The 17,982-nt window shown below is 40.0% G+C and overlaps 2 protein-coding genes across 5 annotated transcripts; both read right to left on the reverse strand.

The window, feature by feature from the left end:
• Nucleotides 1–365: 365 nt before the first annotated feature.
• LOC148427244 (double-strand-break repair protein rad21-like protein 1) lies at nucleotides 366–7,651 on the reverse strand. 4 transcript variants are annotated; one of them, XM_088439112.1, is made up of 14 exons: nucleotides 7,512–7,651; nucleotides 6,853–7,021; nucleotides 6,660–6,786; nucleotides 5,730–5,829; nucleotides 5,369–5,445; nucleotides 4,920–5,024; nucleotides 4,690–4,788; nucleotides 3,780–3,875; nucleotides 2,642–2,874; nucleotides 2,470–2,539; nucleotides 1,968–2,086; nucleotides 1,798–1,887; nucleotides 1,136–1,213; nucleotides 366–824 (listed from the first exon to the last, which is right to left on the reverse strand). In XM_088439112.1, exons 1-14 carry the CDS (start codon nucleotides 7,514–7,516, stop codon nucleotides 606–608), a joined length of 1,587 nt encoding a protein of 528 aa, XP_088295238.1. In that variant the 5' UTR covers nucleotides 7,517–7,651; the 3' UTR covers nucleotides 366–605. The 4 variants fall into 4 exon arrangements, with proteins under 4 accessions (XP_088295238.1, XP_088295220.1, XP_088295215.1 ...); XM_088439094.1 differs by having other exon boundaries at nucleotides 366–821; nucleotides 6,660–7,021; XM_088439089.1 differs by having other exon boundaries at nucleotides 6,660–7,021.
• Nucleotides 7,652–7,767: 116 nt separating this feature from the next.
• On the reverse strand, nucleotides 7,768–16,228 carry LOC148427245 (opsin-5-like). Its single transcript, XM_088439134.1, has 6 exons — nucleotides 15,925–16,228; nucleotides 12,803–12,893; nucleotides 12,558–12,720; nucleotides 11,141–11,268; nucleotides 10,737–11,071; nucleotides 7,768–9,504 (listed from the first exon to the last, which is right to left on the reverse strand). Exons 2-6 carry the CDS (start codon nucleotides 12,891–12,893, stop codon nucleotides 9,184–9,186), a joined length of 1,038 nt encoding a protein of 345 aa, XP_088295260.1. The 5' UTR covers nucleotides 15,925–16,228; the 3' UTR covers nucleotides 7,768–9,183.
• Nucleotides 16,229–17,982: the final 1,754 nt, after the last annotated feature.

Raw genomic sequence — 17,982 nt, forward strand, 5'->3', positions numbered from 1 at the left:
CTTGCTCCGCTTCTGACCCGATTTCAGGGTTTCCTGACCCAACAGTGTGTTGTTAAAAAAAAAGGTTCTAAAACACAACTCAAATGAAATATAGATTGGCCCAACTTTTTGGGAGACTGAAAAACTTGAAGTTAGTTTGGTCCCCCTTTGACGTTGGACCAACCTAACTTTTCTACAGTAGTTTTCCATTTACCCATGCACAAACGGGCCAATCGATATGTCAAACTGGATTGTCTTTATTGTCATTGTACTGGTACCTTGATGAGTAGCTTCATAATATATATATATATATATATATATATATATATATATATATATATGAATGATTAAATGAGACTGCGAGACAAATGAGACAAAAAAGGGAAGACTGTCCAAATTCATGTCTTAATAGTCACTAACAAGTAATTAACAATTTGAGACACTTTCTCATTGGGTTTTAAAACAAGAGCAATAAACAATTTCAAGCAAAATTCTTAATAAATATTTGAACAATGTTAAGACCCAGTGGGAAAAACACAAATAGAAATGTCCTTGCATGTTATGCATGTGTCCCCGAGAGTCAAAACTGCAACCCTATTGAAGAACTCCACATCCAACTTGGCATCTTAAACTACGTTTGTCTTGTCGTTTGTCAGTGTGAAGAGTGTAGGACCAGCGCTGATCAAGATGTCCTGGTATGGTGCATCCTGGTGCAGAGACACAATCCTGTCCTTCTGCATGATGAGGAGACTCAGGAAAATTCGAGCCACATGCGCTCGGGTGTGTCCTGAGCAGAAGACCATCAGGGAGAACGAGGTGCTCGTCCGGTCGTTATTTGCGGCCTGCTTTAAAAAGTATGGGTGCCGTTAACCGATTGCTCCCCCACGCAAAATATACAACAAAAAACCCTGTTATTTTTTCATGTCTGATCTCAACTGTTGTCACTTTTTTTTTTTTTTGCTAAAGTACTGTTTTTACAACATCAGTACTGAAAACAAAATAGTACTTTGACACTGACACACTGAATTATTTTGATGACATGAAACAGGAATGACTTGGGTCATATCATTCATTGCAAGAAGAGGCCACAGTTTGGGCAAACACAGTATTGAGAAAGTGACAGAAAAAGAAATCCCACTTTTTTAAAGGTTCTTACTTGTAGAGATACCAGAAGCATAGATACATGTTGGTACACCTTCTGCTGCTCCCCAAAGTTTTGGCTGCTCAGCAAAGACTGCATGTGACAAAGAGAACGTGTTATTAATTGGTGCCAGCTCAGCCTCCAGAGAGATGTGGGGCAAGATAACAGGAACCATCTGCCGCAACAATCTTTACACATCTCAAACGTGATCATTATTTGTAGACTGTCTAGAGAAGTTCAGCGTTTAAGAAAAGCATTCCCTTTAGACTCTCTTTCTTAGACTCGGCGGCAGGGAGTCAAACATTTGACTCCAACCACACATTGAGCCACGCCTCGATACAATCTGCACCCAGGGCTTCCACTGAGCAGTCTCAATGAACAAATGATCTCTTTAGTGCGTCTTTTATTGCCCCCATGGAGCCAAGGCGCCAAATTCAATCGTCTTGACGTGATCAGAAAATAAGGATTACAAATCATACAATTAAAATATACACCGAAATGTCTTTTTTCCTTTTTTTTTTGGTTTGGACTGGAAAAGAGATTCGTGACATTTCCATTTAGTGCTTGAGTTCCAAGTGTGGTCACACAAAAACTTCAACTTGTATCTCAAGGCGCCATTGTATTTCTGTTAGTTTGACTCCAACAATGAATAATGTGGGGAAAAGCCTGTAAGATACCTGCTTGTGCTGCTTCATTTGGGACAGGTGGACAAACATGGTGTCCTCCGACGGAAGCTCTGTCCAACCTTCGTCCAATCTGTGCTCATCCTGACATTGGAAAAAAAAGACGCATACAGTATGATAATGTGAACGATGCGTCACATTTGACTAGAAATCGTTGCGCTTACTTGCGTGAACTGCAAATCATTCGGATCGTCGCTGGAATAAATAACGTCTTCGAGTACGCGCTCTTCTGCGGCGCAATCTTTGGGACTTTCAATGCTGAGTGGGCTCAAGATGCCGTGAGCTGACATGGGGTGCGTGTGGACAGAACAGAAACACGATATGAGACAGACTGTTGTGTGTGTGTGTGAAACCGATGCAGATTTTTTTTTAGGCCGATTTCAGCATTTGACATAAAAAAAATGCCCGTAGGCCTAATTTGTTTTTGTCAGTCTCGCTGTGTTTACTAACTTGAGTCGCGGCGTCACCTGGTGGACAAAAAGGGCGTGGACGTTAATTCAAGTAACTCCAACACTGACGAGCAATTACTGTATCATGAGACACTAAGAATATATTGGGATTTAATTTGCAAAACTGAGGCTGACTATGATTATTTTGTAAAAGGGAAACCTCAGCCGATGAAATCAGGCAGCCGATTAATCGGCCACTGAACTGTCAGCATCCTACCTTCATGGGCATCCTGCCGCATGACCGCCTCTTCCTCATAAATCACTGGGATGACATCCCGCCGAAACACCTGTCAAAGGAAAAAGGCATTCCGACATTAATGTCATTAATTTTAAATGAAACTTTTTTTTTTAATGACTTGAGTTGTGAGGCAAAAGCGCTTTAGGTATACCTCCTTGATCGCTGAGCCAAAAACATTGGAGCATGGCCGTCTCAGCAGTTTGACTGCAGAGCTAGTTGCGTTCAAGTACACGATATGCCAATTGGACAGAAGAATGACATGGGTAACCACTAGATCGGAGTCGTCTATGAGCTGCTTTTGCATGGCTTCGTCACTCAGAATTTTCATTCGGCCCTTGATCATTTTGCACTTCTTCCTCCTCCTCCTCTTCTTACTTGCGCTTGCTCGAGAGGTGTGAATAATGGGGTCATGTCATATTTGATACGTCTGAACATTCTCTTGGCTTATTCACTGACAGACACGTGATTGCTTGGTCCTGTTAAAGTAATGGATGTGTTTGTTTTCTTTTTATTTAGTCACAAACACTAGACGAGTAGGACTCGGCCCTGTTTCGATGATGTACCGCTTGTGAAATATTTTGCCAAGTAGCCCTTAACCGATGCAAGGCATTTTTGGATGGGAAAAAAAGGCCAGCAAATGAAGTGCCGCTGCCATCTGTGAGTAACTTACTGAACTTTGAAGCTACATTTGTAGTGGTGTTTCTCAGCGTAATTTATTCAACAACTCAAAAATATAGACAGTGTAACCACAAAAAAAAAAATTGTGTGACTAATGACAATGTGCATCCGTGTAATTCTTAACAAAATAAAGACATACAATGTTTTATGAGGGAGTCACTATAATACAATATAGATGTTCCAATTAATTTGCTCTTAGTCTGAAAAGTGCATTGGTCTTGTCACAGCATTATATTAAATTTGTTGGCACCTGCAGAAACCCTGTTCAAATTTCATTTACCCACGCACTGAAATGTCTTGACATGGCCCCATTTGAGAGTCACTAGACTAGACTGGGACAGGCGAATGAATATTGGCAATGATTGGTGTGGTTCAAATGGCCTACTGTAAGTGTTTTACGTAGCAATTATGCAATTGTTCTCCCGCTGTAGCCGTGTCAACACACACAAAAATGTAAGCACATGGCCATTCATATTATATTTGCAAACACAGTCTCTGTCAGTGGATAGTCCTATCATCCGATCTTTGCATGTTTGCAGTCAGATATTTCCTCATGCGCTATCCATAGATGTTCGAATCTGTAAGAAATACATTAGTTTGCTTGTGCCTACTTGTGTCAAGCACAGGCGGAAGTACAAAAGCTGTCTGCTTGTGATCTGGATGATTCGAGGACTCTTCTTTCTCTGCAGGATCTCTTCTCTTTACATCTGAAGATGAAACACACACACACACACACACAAAACGGACTGATTACCGAATTTAAAAAAAGATATAGAATAACATAACATTTGATTCCTCCCAATGCATTTCAAGAGTTGTTAATTATATGCGGCTTTTCGCTATTCACGGGCCAGTCTGATACCTATTCCCCATGAATAGTTTGGGTCAATAGTACATATGTAAATACCAACTTCACTCTTTGGTTCACAGTCTGGCACAAAATTAAATGTTGTATACTGTAAGTTATACATTTGTTCATGCTTAATTTGTGTTGCACTATGTATTTTTTGATTTTTTTTTTTCAAACAAATAGACTCTAAGTTGTGTGCAAAGTAGTATCATCCAGGCCAATTCTTTGCACTACATACATCTTGCGTTGCTCACCTAATCGTTGCTTTTAGGAATTAAGATTTGCTTTGTTTTAAATGACAGGTGTGCAGAATGACCTCCTCAACCAATTTCCTGATATATGTTTAGGCCTTTCACAACCATTGTTGAACATAAACATTATAGCTCCATTGTCGAAAATCAGTTTTGACTGGGCTACTCATGAGTGAGTTAAGGATACAAGGTTCTAGTATGGATTTGTCTGTAGTAAATGATGACGCCAGTGTCACTTTTCTACGACTGCTGTAAAAAGTACATAAAGGAAAATGTTAAAACAAAATAAAAAATCGGCCGATATTTGAAGGGGCATAATCGGATATTTTAATTGGCTGGCTGAGTAATTCATCAGGCCCTAATATAGTGGACAGATGCTGCTGAATGCTAAACAAAGAATGTTTAAGTACACTATTGTACCATGCAGGTGGTTCAGTGAAAATTCTTGAGGTATCTCATTTTGAATTTCTATTGGGCTGCAGTCAAAGTCAGGATGAGTGCCGCTGTTCATAACATCATCTGCGAGATTAAAAAAAAACAAAATAAATATTCATCATAGAGGATTGATGACTTGGTACAAAACCAAATAGTTTGATGAAGAACAGCTTTGTGGAATAACATGATATTTCAGATCATTTAACGATACCCACGAAGAGATAGCTCCAACTCTGTGCCCTCATCCCCAAAAACGTCTTCTGATTGACTCAGGATCTGAAGGTTCAGATCCAGCTGACTAGTGTGGCACTGAGACATATCTAATATAGATCACAAAGAGGGAACAATCAGCCAAGTTACTTCTGTAGTCTTGTGAACAGCTTTGTTGCGTTTAAATCTTTCAGCTTTCTTTCTTTCTTTCTTTCTTTCTTTCTTTCTTTCTTTCTTTCTTTCTTTCTTTCTTTCTTTCTTTCTTTCTTTCTTTCTTTCTTTCTTTCTTTCTTTCTTTCTTTCTATGTGCCTTGGCTCAGTAAAAGTTAGGAAACGTTCATGTGAACAATCATTTAAAAAAATTGTAAGTTATAAAACCTTTTTTTTTTCAATTAAAAAAAAAAAACAAACTACCGGTACATATTTTTGGTCATTTGTTTCTGTGAGCGGTTACCCAAACTTTCCTTCATGGTGATTTCCGCTGGACAAGTTTGGTTTTTTGAGAAGAAATCCATATTAATGTTGAATTCACTGATGGAGAGAAAAAAACAGAACAAATACATATGAGCGAAATGTTAGCATTTTACAGCTGTAACCTTTTTGCATATGTAATTAAAGAATTTAACATTCAGCCCTTTAATATGCAGACTTTTGATTATCACTTAGGTGTTGGACATTTAACTGTGCTTATTTATTGAGGCAAGCGTTTTATTTGTATAAAAGTTTTGCTACATGAATCACCCATGTGACCTTGGAGCGAGTCATGCCTCGATGTGTAGTGTAAAAATGATGGCGAGATGAAGTCAAAGGGTTACCTTGAGTGAGTGAAGAACATAAGGTCTTCAGTCAAAGAGATTTCTTTCATTGTGGCCTTAAACTCTTCACAAGACACTTTTAATGGCCAGTCTGGAGCGTCTACAATGAAAAAGATTACGTTCAAGCAGATGTCAAAACCTTAACCATAGGAGAGACCCGAGAATGGATTGGCAAAAAAAATCAAATCAAATCATCTCTGACCTTTGGGCTTAACAGGCCTGACCAACTTCTCAGATCTTTTTTTTTTTTTAGTAATAGTTTGAAAATAATGGACATGATTGACAACTATTAGAATAAAATGTTCTGTCTACTCTTAAGACAGATTCTTATGACATTTGTATTCGGATATGACTGACGCTTACAGTTATGATTGCCGTCATAAAAACATTAAATAGCTCCGCAAAGCCTCCTGAGACCCAGCCTATTCATTTGTGTCCATTGTAGTTGACATTTGTTTTTGTACACGTTTCAAATTAAAGGAGTCACCACCAAATCCTTGTAGAGGACATTCTGGCCTTTCCGATGACGTCTCGTATGCTTAGTTGGGATGCAACTAACTTTGCTGCGGCAAAATAGAGACAACAGTAGACACAAATTAATAGACGAGGTCTCAGAAGGATAGGACCCAAAAGATGCTGGTCCACCGGCCAGCTGTACTGAATGCCAGATGGTCAGTCCAGTCTTGAAGAGAACTTAAGGTGCTTTCTGGGTGGGTAAAGATACTCTAGCAGAAAATATTCATCCTGACACTAAACGTTCTTGCACGAATCAACTTACTGTCCACCACTTAATGGTCAGCCCATTGACAGACGAACGTTTGACTTGATCTTTAATGTCATGAAAGTGGCACATTTCAACACATAAAGCACTCTCACACAAGGCACGTCAAAATATTGGAGCTGCTTGTGTTGTTAATTCGAATGTGTTACCTGGCCGGAATGCCAGCTTTATCTTATCCACGACATCACTGCAGTCTGTAAAGAGATAGTTTGCTTTTCTGGAAAAGATTTGAGTCACGCCAAGGAGCAAAGATCCAGTGATGCGCAAACCAAGTGTCTGTAAATACAGCACGGCACTTCGTACAGTTAGTGCATTTGAAGTTGGTACTTTTGAATTGCTCACCAGTGGGGAAGATATAATATCTTCTATTGCTGCATCCAAATTACATTCAATGACGTTGGTCCTGGTGACCTTCTGCTTGTAGTACACAGATAACCAGATTTCACAGAGCGTTTCCCATTTGTATGAGAAGGGCCTCCAACAGTTAAACATCTTCCTGGTGTAGCTGTCACTTGAAACGAAAACATTTACAGTGTCATTCAAGTTACTTGGTAGCCTGTGGGAATGTTACATAACGAAGTTCTGGCGGCTAATGTCACAGCAAAAGGTTAAACTTATAGTGGCAGGTGAGTTAGCAAGCAAGCAATGAAGGGACGTTCAACAGTCTTGTCTTTCTGTACTAATGTCACCACAGCTGTCATGACACTTTTAGTGAATAAATAAATTCCTTCCTTCCTAGGCACTTAAAATTGGAAAGTAATGTACTAATGTACGAACGTCGAGGCTGGAAGTCCCCTGCGGTGACCAAGAGGTTCCGTGTTAACCGTTAAACGTGCATTTAAGACGCTATTTCGAGGACATTTACATCAACTTGAAGTTTAGTCACACACAGAGTTCGGCATTAGTTCTAACTGCTACCGCAAATGACAAATACATGTGAAAATGTCACTTTTTGATACGGCAAGTGACGTCAAGAACAGGTGTCGTACTCAAGTAATTACCCCATAAAAACTTGTATCCCCTGCCGCACGCAATGAGTGGAAGAGTGGAAGGCGTGTGGTAGCTTATGTTTGTTTTCACTAATTATAGCACACACTTGTTTTTTCTTGTGGGCGAAGCGAACAAAAACGCAAGTACGAAGTCGAGCTCTTGAGTACACTAGAGGTGCAATTCATGACCACTCACATAGTAGGAAATATAAAATATACATACAAAAACGGATTCAACACCAAAAAGGAAGTACTAATACGTAGAGGGTATGTGTACATATTTTATAATATATATCCCAAAACAGTTTCACAACAGCCGGATGGAAACTCAGGTTGCATTGACAGAGAATACACATTTTTACGGGGCTAAATGCACAGGCACAGCGTCTGTTCATTGCGAGGTTAAGTGACGTCACGACGAGTCAAACGCGAGATTTTCGAGATTATTTGCAGCAGCTGCGGACTGTCAGACAGTTCAAATTAATTAAAACAAACAAACAAAACCGAATTATATATTTTATGTACCGGTGCTCTTTATACGGATACTGCATCCAGATTTGAAAACCAAGGTTTGTATTAAAATGTCCAAAGCATGACCGTGAGTTTGTTCGTGCATGGTATAAATCTTAAATATTACGTGTGCACCTATACACACGATGAGCTATTATTCTCTTGTAGCCCAATCCAAGAACAAATAGTTTGCTGATAGCGAACAGCAGGGGGCGCCATTTCTTAAAAATACGGTAGCGTTTCCTCATCGTCACTTCATAGAGGCAAAGCAGAAATGCACACTTTTGAGAAGGAATTGCGCAATCAGTCAAAACAACAAGTGCTCGGTGTTTATATTTTAAACCAGCAATGCTTTATTAACCACACACACACACACACAATACTTTATTAACCACACACGCACGCACACACACACACACACACACACACGCACACACACACACACACACACACACACACACGCACACACATTCTGTCAGAAATCTTGCCGAGAATGCTTGCCTTTCCAATTAAGAATTATGGCCCCAGCCCTGCTCATAGGAACATTTGGAAACTTAGCTATGCACCTGGGAACAGTGCCGTCGTTGTTTTGCAACATTGAGTTTACGATGGTCTCGAGACAGCTCTTTTCCCTTAATCAACATAACTCATAACAAATAGAGGTGGATTTTTGTGTTCGTTTTTATCCGAATACCCGATATTCGATTGGAAATTTTCTGTAGAATATCCGAATATCAAAGATAATAGCCGCAGCCCCTATAGAAGTGTTTTTTTTTTTTTAAATCAAATAGTAAAAAAAAAAAATCAACATTATTGTGCATTGCAGCCCAAATTTGCTCCGCTAAAATGAGAAGCTCAGATCCATTTAACTAGTTCCTTTTTAGGACCTGAACAAAGATGTGTTGGGTCGGATCTGACCTCTGCATTTTATACAATGGAAGCTGGCCATCTTGCAACTTTTATCCAAAACCCCCTTCCCATTCATGTTGCTTTGCTAAGTGTTTCCGAGCAGCTGTCCTCTCGTTTGCCTCATGAAAAAAGGAGGCAGCACCACTAGCAAAAGTCAGCCAGTGTTGTGGCGGTGAGCTGGCCGAGTGTCACCTCTCTGTGAACAGATCCCCTCTGCATGCAAACAGTCCTTTGACACTTGCGAGCAGTACTTGAAAGACTTTACTCATTTTTTCACTTGCCCAGTAGATAAGCATGTGGGCATTCTGGTGTCTTTGTCACGCTGTGGAGTAGAAGCCACTTGTGAACTTGACTTGAAGATCCACTGCCGGAACCTGAAAGTGTCTTTGTAGAGACACTGCCGGAAGTTTGGCTTGCACAGCAGGTAGACCGTCGGATTGTAGATGGTGGAGGATTTGGCAAACAGAGCAGCCAAAGCGAAAGCGGACGGAGGAACCTGTGTGGCATCGCTTAATGCTGACCACATGGCCACGCCAGCATAGGGTGTCCAAGCTCCGAGGAAGCCGAAACACACCGCTACTGACAGCTGTGGAAAAGAATAGACAGAAGCAGCTGTAGTTGCACGTGTCGAAAAACCATCTCCCTCGATTACATTCCAGAATTCAGTATCTGTGATGTTCAATGTGTACAGTATGTGGTCGGTTGTGCAGATGTTCCCCCCTCCCAAAAAAACGTCAGTCTTGTAGGGCCCAAACGATGTTTTTTTTTTAAGCAGATTAAGAATAAAATTAATTAATGGACCGATAAATTCCAATGAAAAAATTTTGACATCAGGTTTGCAATGGCAGTGAATGAGTTAATTGACTTAACTGAGTTAATTAATTGATTATATATTTATGTACACTTTGCTGTATTACTTAAATTTGTACCACAACCCATCTTGAAACGTATGTACTATATCGGTCATTAGATATTCGTGTTTCATTTTTATGAAGCATAAGTAAAACGATGTTTAATGTCAGGATATACAGTATGTTATCAGTAGACTGTCGATCTAATCGGCTTGATCGTGAATGGATAATGTTTGGTATTGGCATTTTATGCAAAATCTGAAATTGGCTGCTTGTCATGCTTTGTGGGAAAATCAATGACATCAGTGATCAGTTTATGAATGTTATGAGGGGCACTGTTGAGCCTTTTATTTATACTAGTGTGACTGTTCTGACTCTGACTGATCTCAAGTTGTTTTGCTTTACCTAACTGAAGTTTTGCTTCATGTCTAATCAGTTCTTGAATGCCCCGTAAAGGTCCTTGATGTTTTACGAGTGCATATCTGTCAGATTTGTGTATGGCAAAACATGTTAAACCAAGACAAAAATGCTTTAGATTATAAATGTTGGATTAACACTTTTGTTTCAACCCCTTAAAGAACAGGTGACGAACTCCAGTCCTCGAGGGCCGGTATCCTGCATGTTTTTGAAGCTTCTTTTTCAAACACACCAGATTCAGATGAAGAGGATACTTTTCAAGTTCCTGCAGAACTAATGATAAGCTAATTATTTGAATCAGGTGTGTTGGTCAGAGAAAACCGGAAAACAAGCAGGATACCGGCCCTCGAGGACTGGAGTCCGACAACTATGCCTTAAAGAGTATAGAAAAATTTGAATAAATATGTTTCTAAATGAGAAATATTGCCCCATCTGCAATCGATTATTTCTAAACTCTCTCATTTGCGATCACGATTGGCCGCAAAAACCCCGAAAACCCTGAAAGTCTCTCGGTTACCTAACACAAAAAGACACTCTCACTTGTTCGAACCTTGACAACGAGCAAGTGCACACTGGTGTTCTTGGTTTGTGGCGAAACATGCTGCTGGACAGCCTGCCGGGACCCTCGCACTGTGAGAAGGATGCACGTGTAGGAGAGGAAGATAATGGTGCATGGCAATATATAACAAAAAACAAAAAGGCAGACAATGTAGGACAAAGCTGAGAGCTCGTGGTTGGGCGCGTGCCAGTCAATGCAACAGGCCGTGCCGTAGGGTTCCAAGCCGTAACGTCCCCAGTGCGTCAAGGGCCCCACCGCAAATACTGACGCATAGCACCAAACTCCGGCAACCAGGAGGCGGGCATGTGCCCAAGAGAACTTGTTGCCTGATCAAGACATGAGAGAGAGTGAGCGGTTTTGCTAGTGGCAAGGTGCTAGGCTGGTTAGTTTCTCACCGTGATTTGGGAAGCAGACTTTAAGGCAGCATACCAGGGAGAGGGCGGTGAGGTTTGTCAGGCTGCAAAGACCGAAAAGTACGCCGCACATTGCATAGAGCTGACAGGCTATCTCTCCAAACAGCCACCTGGAAACATAGCGCAGGCTGTGGGCAGTCTAACAGTAAAATCATTTACTGCTTGACTGATATGTTTTTTTCTTTTCTTCTTGGGGTCTGTATTCCCATACATCAACTTAAATTCTTCAATTACCAAAAAATTAATTCGAGGCAAAGAAGCTGGACAGTACTTTATATTAAAAAGGAAGTCAACCCCAAAAAATTCTTCACAATATGTTCTTTACAGCCCCACTCATGTAAACATGGTATTCAGATTAATATTGCATTTGTGGAATATGCCTTTTTGTTAAATCTATATCAAGTGGCAGCCATTTTATCACTTGCTATTTGAAAGCAATATACAGTAATTGCTCTTGACTCAGCTCACCTGTTTCCTAAGCAACCGTGATATCGTTTTCACTGATCAGCAAGTGACAATATGGCCGTCCCCTGAGATGGATGACGACAGACTATTGTTATGGCAACTGCTTAGGCTGTGCTCATTACGACGATTGTTATTCATTTTAATATCATTATTATTTTTCTCATAATTACTTTTCTCTACCTTGCTCTTCTGAACCTTTGTTGAATGTTTATGTCTACTTTCTGTAATTCTTCTCCAGGACATCCTTGCAAAAGAGATGAAAATCTCAATGGATCTTTTCCTGGTTAAATAAAAGTTAAAATCAGACTGAAGATTGAAGATCTTATGGTTCTTATGTAACATTTATTAGTCTTAGACTTTTAGTCTTAGCTCTAGACATATGTGAAGGCTCTTAAAGAGTTGCATCAGGTACATTTCTTTATTTTTCTTTGTATTTCTCTATTTCTAAGATAGTGTATTTTTTTTAATGCCCTGGCATAAAGTACATTTTCCTTTAAAATTAAGAGCATGTTAATCAACATAAAGCAATTTACCATTAAATTGTTTTCTCGTGCCTTCTTTGCAAATATTTGATGTTTTTGTTACCTTTTATATGCATGTACATTGTCATTAGTGACATACTGTATATTTTCAGAAGACTAGCAATACATAACACAGAAGATGGATAAAATATGCCTTCAGATAGCACTATAATCTATTCCAGTAAATCCAAAATGATCACAGATTAAAAAGAAATATTATTATCATAGCTTTACATCGAGAAAACAATGTGATATCAATAATATTGACCGATGAGGTGGCTCAATATTGGTTGCTTAGCACCCGCTGCTGTTAAACCATTTATAATATAGCTAAGCAATGCATTGTGTAGTTCAGTCAATATGCAATCGGCAGTGCAAGAGCGCCGCTTCAATTGTTGCTGCTGATGGCATACCTGTGTGAAAAAGATGACGGTATTGCCAAAGGGAACAAAGAGAGCGTCATCCCAAGGTCACTGATTGAGAGATTAATGATGAAGAACTCTGGTGGCTTCAGGCTTGAGCGCTTGTGATGCGCAACATGTAGTAGAATGCAATTTCCCAGGAGGGACAGCACACCTGGAGCAGGGGGAGGAAGAGAGATTGATCACCCGTGTGGACTTGTGGGCCTCAGCCAAAGATCATCAAGGAGTTAACTCACAAAATATGGTGTAGAGCGAGCCCATGACAACGTCGAACTCTTTGGAGATAGTGGAGGTAAACGCAGCTGTTGTGTCTGAAGCATTTCCCATCTAGAACATGGGCACACAGATGAGTACAGCTTGAATAATAGATTCACACCGACAACGGCAGATGTTCCAAGTTTCTTCTTTTTTTTCTTTTAAACAATGAGGTCTCGTGTTCTCTGTGAACACTTAATCATTAGATAAATGCCAGCCAGCAAGCTTGAGGACAGAGATTTCCTCTCTCAACGTGTAAGTCATCCTGGACCAAATGCAAAATTGAGAAAAAGCTCTACCAAAAAGAGACGGTTTAAAGTTTGCTGAAAGGACTTTGCAGTATGATAAGCAAATGCAAAGAATCTTTCAGGATTCACAGTTTCTTAGCGGATGATGCAAAACAATTCCGTTAACTGCTGCTCGACGACAACGTGCGTTGACAGACAACCAAACAGTTCCAACCGAAGTGATGCTCTGAACTTTTGAGTTGTGGAGGGGCAATAATTGATGATTGGAACAGTTTGACAGACTCAAGTAAGACCTACTCTGGATAAAGTTGTTCACAGATTTGCACATGCAAACTTTGGTGGAGGTCTGTTATGTTTCAGACCCCACTTTCACTTCTCGGTATTCACTGTTGAATCTTCCGCAAGCAAAACCAGGCACTATGGGGACCTAACTCGACTACATGGTCAGCAGGGGTTTCTAATCATGTTATGCCATTTTCATTTTTATGACATAATCTGCTGCTGCGTCAGCAAATTTGCTACATTGCTCCATTGAAATTTGACGATGCTTGGTTAGTACATAAAAACATGCTAACATTAGCTTAGTTTGTTGAACTTGGGCACAGCAGCACTGTACCCCAAGACCTCTGCAGCGGTCCATGAGCTTCCCGTCTTGTCTTGTAGTTGTCAGTGTTTTTGATTGCCACAAACAAAGCGAAAGTTGCTATTCACCGTATTACTGTGTGAGAGGGCGGAAAATTAATTGGACACTTCAGAGGAAACCGCATATGCAGGAGAAATGCACCGCGAGAGTGCTCTTTGAGAGGATTCAAAGGCAATATTGACACTCAAGGACTGAGATGAAGAGAAAGACTTGATTGTGATGCATGTAAGCACGCCTGTAAATCTTGAAACATCCTCCTGTCTGAGTGGCATCCAAGCCAAGACGCTCATCCCTCATTTGAATGCCTCTTGAGCACGCTGTTGTACATGGATGCATTTTTAATGACGGCTAATCTGTGATGCATCTTGACGTCTGTGCAAGTGAAGGAGAAAAAAATACCTCGGGGCAGATGGCAAGCGCCGCAAAGAGCCCAAGTGGCTCAACTGTGCCTTTGGTTCATTCGGTCTGCATTTTGAGACAGAGCTGTGATGGTGCTGTTAGCTGACTGGAATGGTCAGCTCGGCTGACCAAGGCTGCCTGGTTGTATAACTGTTTTGCTCAGCCTAAATATGTTATTTCTTTACACACTTGTTGTACTGGGACTGGATTGAAGGAAGCTACTGTATAGTAGTAGATACAAGCAAACAATAGACTAACAAGCAAGCTGGCTACCAAGCTAACTGGATGGATGGATGGATGGATGGAAGAACAGATGTACGTACGTAAGTTTTGAACTGAATTATAATTAATAATAATTAAAGTGTAGAAATCCCAAATTATCTTGTCAGTGTGGATAGGAAGTGCCAGGATGATCAATAATAAGAGACCGGAGAAAAGCCAAAACTCTGAGTCAAACACGAGCTTTTGCAAAAGAGGGAGAGAGCACCAAGGTCTTCCGGTATTCTCGGGCTCTCCTCCTCGTTTTATTAGAAAGATTACAAAGAAGGCAGTCACAAGTTTCAAAATAATACCATATTAGGAATTGTTTATGTCTGTAGTGTGAGTGTGTGTGTATGTGTATAGGTGTGTTTGTGTGTATATAAGAGTGAGTGGGTTAAGAGGTGTGCAAGCAATGTGTTTTTATATGATAACATATACATATGTGCAATTATTCCATCAGGAAGAATATGGTTATGAAAATCTCAAATGATGTATTTTGACGAGGCAATACAAAACTGCAACACATACTGTACTTGGTCTTACCATGTAATGTTAAGACTGCTAGCCATGCTTCCTGATCGTTTAACCTTTCTTAGCTGCTCGGGACGCACCTTTGATGAGATTTACAAATATCATTCAATTATACTGTTAAAAATCTTATCATTGTTCATCATAAGGCAGTAGGCGCAAATATGTGATCAGCACACGCTCATCTCTTTGTTCATCACACAAGCATTACATTAAACAATCATTAAAAATTAAAAATGATCATACAAGAAATACTTTTGTCTTATTTCTTTAAAAGCAAAGCTCCTCATTTCTTATCTGTTTTTTGTTTGAAAGTCATTGTCTTATATTATTTCATTTGCATGAGCAGTTAAGAAAGTAAGACCATGTCCTTCAAAAGCTCACAAACACACAAATCACATCTGACATCTCGCAGCTCAATGAGCAACAAAAACTGCTGCATAGTAGGAGAAAAGCAAGAGCGATGCGCTTAGTGTATTTTGCTATCTCGGCAGTGAAAGGTGGCACAAAACAAAAAAGATCATTGTGTTGCGTGGCTCATGTAGAGAGGCAGGATCAGTGATCTCGTTGGTCCAGCAGCCGTTTTGTCAGATTTTCCAATGCTTCAACATTTACTTTCACCCATTAGTAATTTCGAACCTTCCTTTACCTTCACGAAGCGCAGGGGAACTTCAGCCAGTCTGAATACGTTTCACATATCGTCATTAGACCAAGCCTTTTTCACTTGTGTCCAGGATGTTTTCTATTGAAACACTAGTACTTTATATCAGGTATATCAATGAGTTTGAAGATGTAGACTAAAAACAAGTGTCCACGAAAGAATTTGTGGACTCAAATGAATAGGCTGTGCCCCAGGAGTGTGTAGACTTAAAAAGGAAGTCAATTTACACGCACTTGTTCTCAACTGGAGTAAAATAATTTCTTGTAATTCTAATACAGACTGTCATTGCTGCGTTCGTTTGTGGCAGTCTGATCGCTAGGATTTGGAATGAGCTGCAGAGTGATCAGCATCGGTGCTTCTTACCTTCCTGGGAAGAAAGTCTTGTCCTCAATTAAATTCATGGAGGCCCAGTACAGAGCAGGACACTGGACAGGAGCTACAGCCAGAGAACCACTGAAAAGGAGATGGTGAGGACATCCCGGCGCCTGAGAGTTAGAAGTGAGACAGCTGGAAAGAGCGCAAGAGAAAAGAGCCCAGTTTAAGGTAGCCTCTGTTTCCTCATCCTCCTCTTCGTCTTCTTCATGACTTACTTGCACACATCCAGCAGCCAGATGGATAGGCTCATATATGACATTGTCATTTCTGTGGAGAGCACTAAGCTGCGGTCTCACGCGCAGCCTACCACAGAGAGATAGCAATAGAATTGGTGTGTGTGTGGTGGTGGGGGGGGTCATTTTCCAAGCAAGCTTCAAATGCGGTTGATGACTCAAACGATTACTCATCTTTTTGAATTCATCTATCCTAATACAATTTACTGCTGCCATAGTTGTTGTCTACCGTGTTCACCTTTACACGTGTGAATCACGCCTCATCAGAAGATCTGTGTGGTCATGTGGACTGTGTTCCCCTCGTGTATGTGTAATTTTCAGAAACTGGATGAGAAAAGGCTGCTTGTCATATTAGGTTACACTGGCATTGGTGTCATTCAAAATTGCTTTCTGAATATAAAAAGTCTATATACCGGTGTGTGTGTGTGTGTGTGTGTGTGTGTGTGTGTGTGTGTGTATATATATATATATATATATATATATATATATATATATATATATATATATATATATATATATATATATATATATATATATATATATATATATATATATATATATATATATATATATATATATATATATATATATATATATATATATATATATATATATATATATATACAGTATAGAGAGAAAGAGAGAGATTTTTTTTAACTTGTCAATATAAAATGACATTTATTGATATTTATTTAAATTTGTGTTTGACTTTGAGTTTGAGTATACACATTTTGAATATGAGAGCACTATTTGATGTACCCTGGCCAATTTTGGTCCATAGCTAGTTATAGAGACTAGACCCATTAAGATTAGGAGAAAGGTAAACTATGTATTTTAGCCTAACGACATTGTTTGAAAATCAATGCTGTCCTGTAAATTATGCACAATGAGATTACCTACTGGTCCCTTTATTCTGCTAGCACCAGCAGGTTGGATGCATCTATTCCCGCCTCCCGCCGCCCATCTCCTTGCGCCTCTAAACAAGTGTACTGTCACCCCTCAACGTTTCCCTCAAATTATGATTAAATATTAGTGTGAACTGAATCGCTGCATTTCTGTGGTGCACTCAGGGCTTGTTTACCCTACCAAAGGTGAGGTCATCCTCACGCTTCTCTCTGAGCCAACTTGCAAACTGTCCAATCGCCAACCATCACCATAAGGTGGACAAAAACAAAACATCGAGGACACTCTATCGAGTGATTCACCTTTAAAAGCACCTCAGTGCTCAGTGATCGTTGCTGTATCTTCTGTCCTCTGCGTTTGTGCCAAATTTTAGTTTTGTAATCTATTTGCACGGAACGACCAATGACAGATTGAGTTCTTGCCGAGAACGAGATGCAAAATCCTGTCCATGGAAAGGCTCATGAAACATCGACTTGGAAACAAGCAAGATTATTGTTGTCTCTATGCTGAACTCTTTTAGGAACCTTGAAATAAATATTAAAGACACATGGGGAAAAAAAATCTGATAATGATTGGTTCTCGTGCTGATACTTTGGATTGTTTATACTTTTCGAGCAAAACACAAAAACAGCGGAATAGGGAGATCTACAGTAGCCCCCAACCTTTTCTTCTCAGTCACGTTTCCTTTCAGCCCTCAGTGACATTTCATGAGTTTCGATTATATTCTGTGTGCCTGATGTCACAGATGAAAATAAAGACTGCAGTGAGTTCATCCTCTACGTAACTCTCATTGAAATGGTTGTTTGTCCGACAAAGATTCTCAGCTAGGTCACATTCAGCACTGTAATTGGAATGCTGAATGCAGTCTGTGCCACTCGGGGGGGGGGCTGCAAAATGGATTCGGACAGAA

The sequence above is a fragment of the Hippichthys cyanospilos genome, chromosome 2 (genome assembly GCF_059441005.1).
Source record: "Hippichthys cyanospilos isolate Australia breed blue-spotted pipefish chromosome 2, RoL_Hcya_1.0, whole genome shotgun sequence".
Classification (NCBI taxonomy): Eukaryota; Metazoa; Chordata; class Actinopteri; order Syngnathiformes; family Syngnathidae; genus Hippichthys; species Hippichthys cyanospilos.

What these genes read in the sequence shown, in the direction of transcription:
- LOC148427244 (XM_088439089.1), bottom strand. An exon ending in CACCATGAAGGAAAGTTTGG is followed by an intron (nt 5,025 to 5,368) that starts GTAACCGCTCAC and finishes GATCTATATTAG; the next exon opens with ATATGTCTCAGTGCCACACT. An exon ending in TTCACTGAACCACCTGCATG is followed by an intron (nt 3,876 to 4,689) that starts GTACAATAGTGT and finishes TTTCATCTTCAG; the next exon opens with ATGTAAAGAGAAGAGATCCT.
- LOC148427245 (XM_088439134.1), bottom strand. Translation starts at nt 12,893, where the DNA reads ATGGGAAATGCTTCAGACACAACAGCTGCGTTTACCTCCACTATCTCC. An exon ending in CTCGCTCTACACCATATTTT is followed by an intron (nt 12,721 to 12,802) that starts GTGAGTTAACTC and finishes CCCCTGCTCCAG; the next exon opens with GTGTGCTGTCCCTCCTGGGA. An exon ending in AGTCTGCTTCCCAAATCACG is followed by an intron (nt 11,072 to 11,140) that starts GTGAGAAACTAA and finishes TGTCTTGATCAG; the next exon opens with GCAACAAGTTCTCTTGGGCA.